At 32.1% G+C, this 13354-nt stretch overlaps 1 protein-coding gene across 3 annotated transcripts in view; it reads left to right on the plus strand.

Annotated features, from left to right (window-relative positions):
• The window catches only part of LOC126819758 (uncharacterized), a 29179-nt gene that overhangs the window by 6593 nt on the left and 9232 nt on the right, over positions 1-13354 (plus strand). The window contains exons 3-6 of one of the 3 annotated variants that reach the window (XM_050547956.2): positions 6083-6118; positions 7347-7452; positions 9517-10534; positions 11928-11981. In XM_050547956.2, the coding sequence (XP_050403913.1) occupies positions 6083-6118; positions 7347-7452; positions 9517-10534; positions 11928-11981 (1214 nt within the window). The remainder of the gene's footprint in view (positions 1-6082; positions 6119-7346; positions 7453-9516; positions 10535-11927; positions 11982-13354) is intronic. The other 2 variants (XM_050547958.2, XM_050547959.2) reach the window with 2 other exon arrangements.

Genomic DNA, 13354 nt, shown 5'->3' on the forward strand with positions numbered 1-13354 from the left:
AACTATTTTTCATAAAGCATCATTTGAAACAGTTTAAAGATATATCCATAGATTTTTTTCACTGCTATTTTGGAATTGGAATTTTGATAGTGATTGTAGAACATCAAACTACAATTTCTGAAGTCACCAGTAAATTACACATGCTATTGTTGTGCTGGTTTACTTGAATTATTAGGAATTAAATGAAGATACATGTAGCTAATAAAAGTCTATTTCCCAACAAAATGAAAGTAGAGTAACACTATTGACACCAGATATGATATTGAGATGTAATGTATTTATACTTATGATTGATTTTCTTTTGACGGCCATAATTGGCATGAATTAAATCGTGCAGTTATACAGTGTAGGCTACATGTACATGGTGAATTTAACTAATCAGAAAACACGCAAGATTTGAGGTCTCATTAATTGATCGTGTTGCCAATATTTGTTACGTCTGACCTGGCCTGCTCTGTCAGATCTTTGGCAGACTTTTTGTTGATTTGTTTTTTGCATCTTGGACGACATTTGCATTGAATGTTACAAACTCCTGGTGGTCTCAGATTCTAGAGCTTTTTGTTATGGCAATTCATACAGCAATTAGATTTAAATAGAAAAAAAACTTATTGGTTTTAACCCCTGACATTTGTACAATGTATGTTTATGTTGTATGATAGAAGCCTGTGTTGTTTTTCTATTCGTGAAGTTCAGTAAATATTGAATTACTGTTATTTTCTCATCCTTTAACATTTATTTACACACTTGTGACTTAAATATTTCTTGGTATAGGAAAGGTGTCGCGTCTGTACAACTGGCCTTTTGACCATGCTATTTAAATAACGTCATTTGTAGGGAATTTGTTTTTCGTTTGTCAATACATTAACCGTTAACCTGTGTTTAAAGAAAACTGTCGATTGGAACAATAAATCTTAATTGATTATTAACCTTGTTCAAGTTTTCACTCTCCCGATTTTAACACACAGTTAAAATGAAATTATTTTGGCTATAAAATGTTGGTTGACCTTCCTTTACCTGTTTAGAATGGTTAAAGATAGTCATGTGCAATACGTCTCTCCTGATTTACAATTCAAATAAACTAGTAAATCTTCTTTCATTCAGGGTCATTTAAGGTGACCTGTATAAATGTAGTAAAGAAGGAAATTTTAAAGGCTTTTGTTTGAAAATGTCCAGTTTTTATATATGATAAAACCATTGGTGGGAATGGGAACAACAATGGGGAGGGGAAAAGATATTCCTTTGCTACTTCAAGTAAATCCAAAATGACAATTTTCGCATATAAAAAATAAAAGCTGTTGAAATGTGCATGCCTTGTGCTACATGTAGATGAAGCTATCAATTTTAAGATGATCGTTTGTCAGCCAGTTCGTAAAATAAGCCTTTCTTGAAAACAGATTGTGAGTGGGTTTTTAGAATTGGTTTATTTTCCCCAGATTTGCAATGTGAATTATTGAAATAAAAATATAATGTGTTAGTCCCAAAATGACCTGGTATGGTGTCAAGTGGACTTTATACTCTATTTCTTTCTTTCTCTCTTGTGATCTACATCTACATATTATTGTTAAATGTATAGTCATAGTATAATTAATAACACATTTAATTGATGAATAGAATTGTGAGCTATTATGTATTCATTCTGATATATTTTCTGAAGTATTTAATATATGTTATAGACCGTTGCATTGTAAGGTCTATCATTGAATCAACTGGCGTGGTTTCGATTCCCCGGTTGTACGTGTCAAGGAGTAGGGTTGCCTGTCCAACCTCATGGTTTTTCTCCGGGTCCTCCGGTTTCCTCCCACTGCTAAAGACCCCTACGCGCAAACAAATTATTGGAATAAAATTGAACCATGTGTTAGTCCCAAAATGACCAAGTTTGTGGTAAGTGGACGTTAAACCCCATTTCTCTCCCTCTCTCTTTTAATGTATATATGTTACTATATTGTTTCTCAATATATCTGATACAATGTAGCGGTACATGTATGTAACTAAAGTGTACAAGATTTTATTGTCTGATGTGAAATTTTTAACAAGTAGCTGAAACAGGTAGATAACCTGATTATTTACATACATATATACCTATATACCATGGTGAGATATAGGTAAACCTTTTGAAGTGTACATCTAGGTATGTAAGTTACCTTAACCTACATTTTATAACCACACCAACATATTTACCTGACTACAAGAAATTATTCAACACTTGTAGATGTAGATAAATCTACTGATACAGGACCTACGTAATACATACTATGATACATTTATATTATGTAAATCTAGGTGTCATCTATTATATATTTGATTGTATGCATTATATTCTATACACTGTACATGCAAAATATATACGCAATAAGATTAAGTAAATATTTTTGTAGAATTCAAAACAACCCATTGTTAACCAAACTTAGAAAAAGGAACGCCCATTTATAGAAAAATCGTCACTAAAAGAAATAACAAACAAGTACAATCTATATAATCAAGGAAAATCTGAGAAAAAAAAAAATAAATTGATAAAGAATTAACCGGCTTACTGACAAGAAATATTTTGATCTTCACTAGACCTATTATCAGATTGTTAACATCATTTTTCAATCAATCAGGAGATACAGATGTATAAGCTTTGTTTAGAATTTGTCTGGCAATAAAATGTCATATTATTAGCCGTTTTGTTCAATTCATAATTCATATAGAAATATGAAAATGACACAGCATATACGTGAAAAATATGGTGTATTAACTATTAATGTCTTTTTAAATGTTGTCTAATCTTAGTAATATCTGTGTCTATGATGATAGTCATCTTCAATCCAATACATACAAATCTACATGTATATAGTGACAATCAAATTTTATAGTTTGCATACATGTATATAGACTAGCATATGTTTAAGGTCCGTCTTATGATCTATATTGTAATAGGGCTTTTACTTCAGAACTTTGCTAGACAGTCAATAATTTTAATTAGCAAGATAATTTTCCAAAGAAATTTACCGTTTTTAGCATTATTTCATTTTTAAATATATTTTTCAGTGTTTTTACACATAAAAGGTATGAATTTAACTTTAGTTATTGTGTTTTACAGTTAAAGTTTGTGATAGGCAAGAGCTCTCCCATTGTATGATAATGAGGGGGTGGGGGGTTTTCTCACCTGATCAATGTTATTTTAAGATAATCTTTTGATTCCTATCGTGGCGAGAATTTTGCTTGAACAAGGATTTTCCTGCATCTTCAAATTCTAATTGTCCAGAAATTTTCCATGAGAATTTAATTTTCGGTCTGAGAGGAATTGGCTTCTGACCAGACAAACTTTCTTTATCAACCCACATGGGCATCGCTGCCGACACGGGTAGAGACATGATCATCCAGACATTCTTCTATGGCCACATTATGATAAACGAACCCAAGACATTCTCCAGCACTCTACTGGTATATGTTGCTTGTCAAAGCATTACTGTTAATTAGACAGCACATTTTGTTTTTACTTATCTATATTGTAGACATGAAGGATAGTTACTGAGTACATGAAAAAGGTTGCCATGACACATACATTGTACCGTACATGTATTTAATAAATTTAAATTCATTATTCATTTATTTGATATTTGAAATCGAAACAAAAAGAAGATAGTTTGCAAGAAAGTATTGTTATTATTCTATGTGATTTAAAAAATATATAATAAAATAATAAGATTCCAACTCTTTTATCACACAAGTGGACTAAGGAATGTTAAAGTGTCTGAAGCTGTTTTAATCCTTTTCAAACTGAAAAATTGTGAAATTAATATCAGTCAAAACTGGTTTAATTCTGTTCAGTATTTAAAATTGTCAACATTTGACATTCTCTGTAGACGATATACTTCTTTGGGGTGGGGGGGATGGCCGAGTCTGTCATTGAGTCAACTGGAGTGGTTATGATTCCCTGGTTGTACATGATAAGAAGTAGGATCACCTGTCCAACTGCGTGGGTTTTCTCCGGGTCCTCCAGTTTCGTCCCACTGCTAAAGACCCCCTATGCGTAAGCGAATTATTGAAATAAAATTAAATCATATGTTAGTCCCGAAATGATCTAGCTTGTGTCAAGTTGACTTCAAACCCCATTTCTCTCTCTCTGTAGACGATATTAAAACTAGATATGGTCAAAACAACCCTGTGTCACATATAATCATCACTAAAATCTTATGGATCTTTCTAATCTGATTGAATGCAAGCTTGGAGATAAATTGATTTCTTAGGAGCCACGGAGCCTACGTAAGTAAGACACTGATTTTCTAACCTGGAGGCCGTGCGTTCGCTTCTGGTGTTGGCCGAGAAAGTTCAAGATTTTCTGGCGTCGTTTCCCCTCGTCAGTGGTGCAGGTCGGAGATCCTGACAAGGACAGCTGTCCATTCGTCCGGATATGACAAAAAACCAAGGTCCCATATACACATTGTTGTGCATGTAAAAGATCCTTTGGCAGTTGGAATTTGATATAAAAGTAGACCGTAGTGCCGTCTTCATTCATTAGCCCAGTCGGAGCAGAACAGTAGGATGTTAAACTCCATTTCATTTTATTTTGATTTCATTATCAAATGTTAAATTATCATTTACAGTCTTATATTTTAGACATGAAAATTTCTATATAGTCAAAAAAAATGAGGATCCTCATGTTTCTTCTATAATCTTTTTTATGACAAGACATCCGTGATTTAAGATTTATGTTATGTAATACATTATATCACAATTTATAACTGTAACATGTAACAGATCTCTTTATAAGGTTTTTTTATTAAAAGATTAGTCCATCCAATAAATCTTTTCAAGAAGGATATACTGTATATCTTTTAACAGAGTAAAGTGGTTGAATCAGACATGAAAGAGATCAAACTTAATAGTTATTTGTTTTGAGCTCTGTGTGTGATGAACACGGGTACTGAATGATATAACTAATAATTTGAAATAAATTTTATAATTATTAAAGCTCTGATTGCTGGGTGTACTTCTTTAAAGGCCCAATACCACTCTTGTTGTAACTGAATAATATGTCCCAATCTTTATTCTGGTCAACAAATTGCACTATTTTACAATATTCCAATTAATTGATGATACAAATTTCATCTTAACACACCTAATTTAAAAAATTGGAAAAATTCAACTAAATGATTTGAAAAGCCTGACGTAAAGCTTTTCAAATGTGACTAGGATTTAAAAATATTTTTGAACCCTCTGGACAAGTAAAATAGGATTTAATGGATAATTTACGCAACAGGTAGGACACTAACACAACTAGTACTTAGAATAAGGCTATTTTTTATTTTTTTGGAGCTGTCAAGCCAACAAGAGTGTTATTGTCCCTTTAACATTTTATTTAAGTTTGAGGTTAACTGGGTTGTTGGGTGGTCGCTTGTTCAAACGAGTTCACTTTTAGATCATATGGCCTGTCATTAAGTCAGTTGGAGTGGTTTCAATCCTAAACTTGTATGTTACAAGGAATAGGGTCATCTGCCCATCCTCGTCTCCAGGTCCTCCTGTTTCATCCCACAGGTAAAGATCCCTACGTGTAAGCGATTTATTGAAATAAATTTTGTACCATACATGTTTGTTAGTCTCAAATGACCTAGTTTTGTGGAGTGACCTAGTTTGTTTGGAGTGGACATTAAAAAAACCTATTTCTCCCTTTCTCGTGACGTAGAAGTTAGATGATATAACCACCTGTAGGGCGGGTCCGTTGATCAGTATATATATTATAATATATCAAGCTCAGTCATTGCATTTAGTAAAAGTGTAAAAATCAACACGTCTAGAATAAAAATCACCATTGATAATATCACATTAAAAACATTTACATTGACTGCTGTAAGGTTTTTTATTTTTATAAATGATATTTTATTCATAAATGAATAAAAACAGGCATGACATATTTAACCTCTCTCCTCTTTCATTTGTTTGTATTCATTGGGCGGAAAATTTATTTGATATCATTGCAATATAGATGGGCGAGGTCTAAACTCAGACAAAGGTGTGGTACAAAATAGATGTCCTGTTTATCTTGATCTTTGATCATGGATTTATTTATTAAAAAATATTGAATGTTTATATCTTACAGTTCATGGTGCTAGAGGTCTACAAGGTAAAAAACCAGGTGAGTAGGTTGATACGTCTATCACATGTAGAAATAAATCATGCATGTCTATAATAAAACAAATAAAGTCATGCTTCACTTGTTCTATATATATAAAAAGGTTTTAACATAGACTTGTTTATAAGTATAGTATTAATGAATAATGTATTGATCATATTTTTAGTTCAAAGATTTAGAAATATTGCACCTTTTGACATTTAAATTAGAAACCCATTATCCCCATACATGCCATGGAAAGTAAATCTCCATTTAAGTATAATAGGGTTTTCAGTGTTTGAAAGGTATATTTGACTGTAGGCTATTGAAGTATACAGTAGTGTATATTAATATAACTAGACACCTTGATGGATGACACTGACATCAACCATTTCACAGAAAAAATGTTTGAGCCTATGTATGGCAGTATTTTTTCTGTTGACAGTTTTAATAGTATAGATAATTTATTAAATATGACACTTGACAAGGAAATCGTTGTGATATTTTATCACCCCAATTGGTCTATTCTGTTGATGAATTATATTGATTGTGTTTTTACTTCTGACCTCAAGACCTACATGTATTGGAATAATATATAAGTATAAAAAGAAATCAATAACTGATAAAGTAATGACTAGGTCTGGTTTGTACCATTCTGTTGCGTACTTAGTAATTTACAATCTAATGTAGTTTTGAAATACACCTAGTCACCTTCTGTAGTGTACGCCTGTCTGTGCCATACTTAATTTGCAATAAATTTCATCTGGCTAATGAACCAAAAGAATTTGGAATTTAGTTTGTTCCATCCTATTCAATTGACTTGCAAGAGCAAATTGATCTAGCTATCATTGGGTATTAGAATGAGTTAAGTTTGAACTGCCATTTCTTTCTACCATATTAGGTAGAATGTGCTTGTGAATTATGTCACCCTGGCCTGTACATTCATCTGGCACCCACAATTACATTCCAATCTTGTTTAAAAAGCTAACAGGAAGAATTCAAATTGATTCTCAATGATATCTGATGATTTATTCCAGAGTAATGTCCCTTTTAGCAGCCTGGAGACAACAATTATTTAACTTTAGTAATAATTGTAAACCAAGATTTCTATCTGATTCATCTAACTCATGTTATACATGTCTCTGTGAATGTATAATCAGTATAAACATATTGCGTTATGTAACTGCTAGTAGCTGCATGTTTTATTGGCTGGCAACCCATGTTTAATGAAATATTTGATGTATGATTACAGGAAGACACAAGTATTCTGTAATTTTTGGTGTTGGTACAAAGAAATTCCGTACAGCCGTAGTTAAAGATGCTACTGGATCACCTGATTGGAATGAAGAGAGTGCCATGTAAGTACCGGTATACCATTTTAAAGTTACAAACCAAACCAAACCTAAGTCTTTAGTCTTAACTGGTTTAAATGTTTCTTTTGATGTAAGATCTGATTGAACTTAAAGGAGCTAAATCGCTAATATCTGGAACCTAGAAATTGACACAAATGGATCGCAACGCATATAATAATGTAATATGAATGTATATAAACTGATTTACATTCAATCGTTTCCATTTTTATTCTTATTTCAAATCAGTTATGTTCCACGAAATACGCCAGAAGTCTCAATGCAATGGCAATCTCTAGTGTCTGGTTATTCCAGTCTACACCGATATTTATTGTGCATGCTCTCCAGATAAGAATATAAGGTCACCATTTGACATGATGTGTGGAATATGTCTAGCTGCGTTCTTTGAGTCCCTTGTTCCAAATGGCACTGAAACGCATTATGGTACACGATTTGTGTACCAATGGTAAAATGTTTATTTTGTCTTGAATATTTGATATCAGAAGCCCATCTTTTCCCTGTAAGATCACAAGACCATTGTTGATTTGAATTGACAAATAATTCGTGTTTTCAATGTCGAAGATTTTTGATGATATTAAGTTAGAGACTTAGCTACTTTAAATCATTTAAACATATGTAATATTGGAATAAGTCTTCAATGTTTTTTTAAAGGCTTTATTAATGTTTACATCATATTACATGTAGGTTCAGTACATAAAAAATTCCTAAGGGATATTATACATATGCATAGAATATTTTCAGCATTGTTAACATTTTCAAACTAGGAAGGAGTAACACTACAACATTGTTATTAAGTTGAATATTAGCTTTTAAAACGGCTAAACTGCACAGGCCAGTTAAAAATATTTATTTGATGGAAAGTTAATTATGTTCTGTCACGCAACACACCATTTTTTCATCCCTGACATTTACATATGAGTAAAGGTTTTACAGGTGTCCCAGATAGTTGATGTTTTTCTTTCATGAAAGTGTCAGTTTCTCTTAAATAAACAAAATGCACATGTAGGTAATTGTTGACATGAAAAACAAGAATGGTTGTACTTAACCACCTGCTTAAAGAGACACTGATAACCTTGTAAATATTACAACGATAACCTTTTATAGTTAATTATAATTAATTGTAGGAGGATGTAGATATAGTAAGATACATGTACAAATAATTTAAATGGTGTCCTATGTCATTTAGCAAGGAAATGATCTATAAAAAAAATCATGCAACTATTCTTTAAGATAAGGAAAACATCCAATGAATACGGTAGATCTATTGTCTATTTTGTAATGTTGTATTTGTATAAAATTGGAGATTTTCCTCTTAATTCCTACTTTATTATTTTATGTCATTTTAGTAATGGCATAGATCTGTTGTGTCTGTTCCTACATGTATTTGTTTTTTGATAAGATTAATATCAAATAAATGGCGGTTTTCAGCTTAAAGGGCCGATCTCGATTATATTTTGGAGAATAAAATTGCTTAATTTTGTGATAAAAGCCCTTAAAATCCTCAAACATACATTTTCGAAGAACTTAAACCCGTCAGTCTTCATCTGGAAATGGAGACCGGTGTCACAAGCTGTTTTACATGTATGCGATGTCTGGATAAAACCAGACCTTTAATTTATAAAAATAACGTGTAGGTGAAATTTACCTTTCGTTATCAAGTACAGCACGTGGGTCATGCACTGTATAGACCTCTAATTAAATGGCAATAGATTATCAGGACACAAAATCTTAAAAGGATTATGTGTCCGGATAAGCGATTTTGACGTTCACGATCAAACAATTCAATATTTGGATCTGAAATTTTGAGACAAGGTAAATACACCATTCCTCTATATTTTGGGGTTTACATGTAAATTACATACGTACACAGACTTTTATTTCTGAGACTGTTAAAATCGGGATGGTTCCTTTAAATCCCATTTTATTATTTTCAGCCATGTTGGTCACAAATCTATTGTGTCTGTTTCATACATGTATTTGGGGTTTTTTTTGGTAAAATTAGTATCAGATAATTGGAGATTTTCTGCTTAACTCCCATTTTATTATTTTCAGCCATGTTGGTCATGCCACAGATCATGTTTTTTTTACCGTTATGGAAAAAGATGATGTCCTTGGACAAGTTGTTATTCCGGCCTTATCTTTACAAAGCATAAAGGGACAAGTTAAAAAGATCGGCCTTAAACCACATAAAAAATGTATGAACCCGAAAGGTGATTTAATATATCAGTGTTATGTATCTAAATATAGGCCAGCAACATCAACACCCATCATTAAAAGTAGTACACCCATGAGATCGGGAGGAGGCGGAGCCCATCTGACAGGTTTCGCGCGCTTAAAGAGTAACCTGACACCATCACCTATTAGCAACGGAAAAGACTCAAATAAACGTGAAAATCGCAGCTCACTGGCAACATTTAATAAAAAGCTCTCCCGTTCAATTCACAATATATTTAATTTTTCTAAATCGAGTGATGAAAAAAATGACGACGATGAAGATAACGATCATTCGAGTAATAAACCGTTTTCAAAATTCGCAGCAAAATTTCGCAGCACTAATAATCTGGATGACATGGCTCAAACTCCAGTTATCACAAACGTCATTCCGAATATTGGCACGGTGAAGGGGGGTACGAGAATTATAATAGAAGGACGTAATTTAGGATTAGGTAAATCAGATATCGTTGAGTTAATGTTATGTGGTAGTGATATATTAGACACAGTGGAGTATGAATCTTCTAACTGTATTGTGTGTACGACGAAGGAATGGGAGGCAGGAAAAGGTGATATATGGTACGAAACTGTGTCTGGTGGCCAAACGGTGGTCAAAAACTTTTTCACTTTTGTTGATTCTTCATCTAAAAATAGTGCACCTACACCAGTTATAATGAAAATATCAGATTCCTCATCGGAAAACAATGACGACGCTAGTACTGGAATTGACAGTCGGAACACTTCAGTTGCTGGAGATGATGAAATGCTTTCAGCCGTTACACCTGAGAAAAATAATATCAATTCTGTTCCACCTAGTCCATGTCCACCAAGAACACCTTCAAACCAACATAAACTGGAGGTAAATATTAATGACTCATCATTGAGTTGATTTTATCACCTGAAACCTTTAGCACTTCAAATATTTTCTACACAAATGCACCTTAATGTACAGATATTATTTTTCCTAAGGCACAATCTATTTCTTTGTAAATTAGCATGTTTAGTTTATATAATGTTTGTCAACCATATCCTTCTTTAGATTTTATTTTATAGATGTGTTATAATTCATCAAAGTAAAATTCAGTCTGTTTTCATTAAGTGTGATCCGTGGAAATAAGGATTTTAATTATACATGTAGCTGATAATTAAAGCACCACAGAACTTGTATCTGACATTTTAAATTTTGTACATGTACATGACATGTAATAAGATGTATTATGTAAGTTTTAGATGAAGAGCTGTCTGTTCTTGATACATGTATAATAGTTATGACTATTTTGAATGTTTCTTTCAAATTGCTTTATTCTGAGCAAAGTTATGAGTTTTGGAAGATGTAGCGTAGATTTTTTATTATCGTAGCAACGATACTGGACAAATGAGACTTTTTTTTTTTTCAATCCTCTGGGCATTCTAATCCATTTAAATCTCCACCATATGATGAGCTGATTATAGGCTTGTCATGTTAATAAATGTCTAAATAGTAATTTATATAATATTTGAAGCCAACACAAAGATCTTTAAAGGCTCAATACCACTCTTGTTGTAACTGAATAATATGTCCCAATCTTTATTCTGGTCAACAAATTGTACTATTTTACAATATTCCAATTAATTGGTGATACAAATTTCATCTTAACACACCTAATTTAATAAATTGGAAAAATTCAACTAAATGATTTGAAAAGCCTAACGTAAACCTTTTCAAATGTGACTTGGATTTAAAAATATTTTCGAACCCTCTGGACAAGTAAAATAGGATGTAATGGATAATTTACACAACAGGTAGGACACTTAAACATCTAGTACTTAGAATAAGGCTATTATTTATTTTCTGGAGCTGTCAAGCCAGCAAGAGTGTTATTGTCCCTTTAATAGGCAGATTTAGCTCTTACATAATTCATCTTTAACAAAATAAATCTAAAACAAAAAAATGTATTCTGTGTCAAACGGAATTGTTCCTGGCAATTCCTTTGACAGGTGCCTTATTTCCAGGCTTGATTACATATATTAAGTAGATTATGTTTAATTTCAAAAGATTCTTTGAGTTTTGCTTAAATGAAGAAATTATGCAGAGATATGTATATACTTGTACAGTAAAAATGGTGAGTCATACCAAGTGAAGTGACACCCATTGATAAGAACATCATTAATTAGTATGATATATTATCCCAATGACAGACTGAATTTTTTTTAATGAGTTATTTTATGTTATTGTGAACATGTTGAATTTCTGTAGAATTATTTAAATTTAGCAGATAAGTGAAACGAGTGAAGTATCCCGGTGGTCTTTAGTGAAAAAACGCATGGTATATACAATATCTGATTTATTAATTATTTTACAGCACATACTCCTCTTTCTCCCTTCTTCTTTTAAGATTTAGTTGCTTTTCCTATATATCCCTTGCAGAGTTCTTATTTAACAAATTTCGCAATAAAGACAGTTAGATTTCACATTTAAATTTGAAGATCAGTTTGATTAAATTGAAAGTTATTTTACGATTATTTCTTTTTTTGAAAACATAATTTAAAGTAGATGATCGTTATAAGGGAGAGTTTTTATCCCTTGCAAACTACAATATTGTCAAAGATAAAACTCGAAATGGATTTTTTGATCCAAAAAGGTTCAGTTTCATTCAATATTTACATAGATATTATGAAGAGTTAGGTATTTCACGATATTCAGATTCCTCTACAGTCAGTATAAACAAACCAGAAACACCTATAGGTGTTGTACTGTACAACATGTGTAAAACCTTTTCATAGATCTCGGTTAATCCAATTAATTCCAAGCTGTAAGATTATCTACTGTTGATATTGTGGTTTTATTTTCTTAATTAGATGTTAAATAATTGAGTAAATTTTACCTAAATATGACGATCAGTGGCTTTATCGTAAAAGACCAATAAATTAAAGTTGAATATTTAAATTTTGGGAATGCAAAGGGACTGGCTGTTCAATTTCTCAACCAGACATTTTTATGTGTTATCTAGTCATTGACTTGCAGAATTTGCTTAAATAAGAACTTTGTTATCTTGCTAGTTGACGTAGTGCTAGAAAAGTACATGTGTTAGATGTATGTTTATGTAATGTGGTATATTTGTCTGTAATGTTAAATGTGTAATTGTTGTGTACATATTCTGCTATGAATATGACAGTATGTGTATTATTTAAACAACGTGTGGGTTGGTCCTTGAAGATGAAACATTTCTATTATATTTGTCATGTCTAACATTTTTTTATCCTAATTACCCTAATTAATGGTGTTAATGACCACTGACCTCTTGGTCTAGATAACATTATTCATATTTTACATTTTTTCTACATTAGTGATAAAACATAACATTTTGTGGTAGTAATAATTTTCTATTTTAATGGGTTTTGAAACAGGATTAGTGAAGTTATTTGAAATTAACCTTTGACATGAGTTCCTGTCGACTAATTTAAAGGGGTATTGTTATATAAAGTTATAAAAATGTACACAAAGTTTAATATAATAAAGTCATCCATCTATAGATACTGTAGGGGGAGGATACTGAAGGGGGAGGGCCCCCTCGTTACCCTGTGAAATGGGGTTTAGCGTCCACTCGACACAAACTACGTCATTTCGAGACTAACACATGGTTCAATTTTATTTCAATAATTCGCTTGCACGTAGGGGTCTTTAACAGTGGAGGAAACC

This window comes from Patella vulgata, chromosome 4, assembly GCF_932274485.2.
Source record: "Patella vulgata chromosome 4, xgPatVulg1.2, whole genome shotgun sequence".
Taxonomy (NCBI): Eukaryota; Metazoa; Mollusca; class Gastropoda; family Patellidae; genus Patella; species Patella vulgata.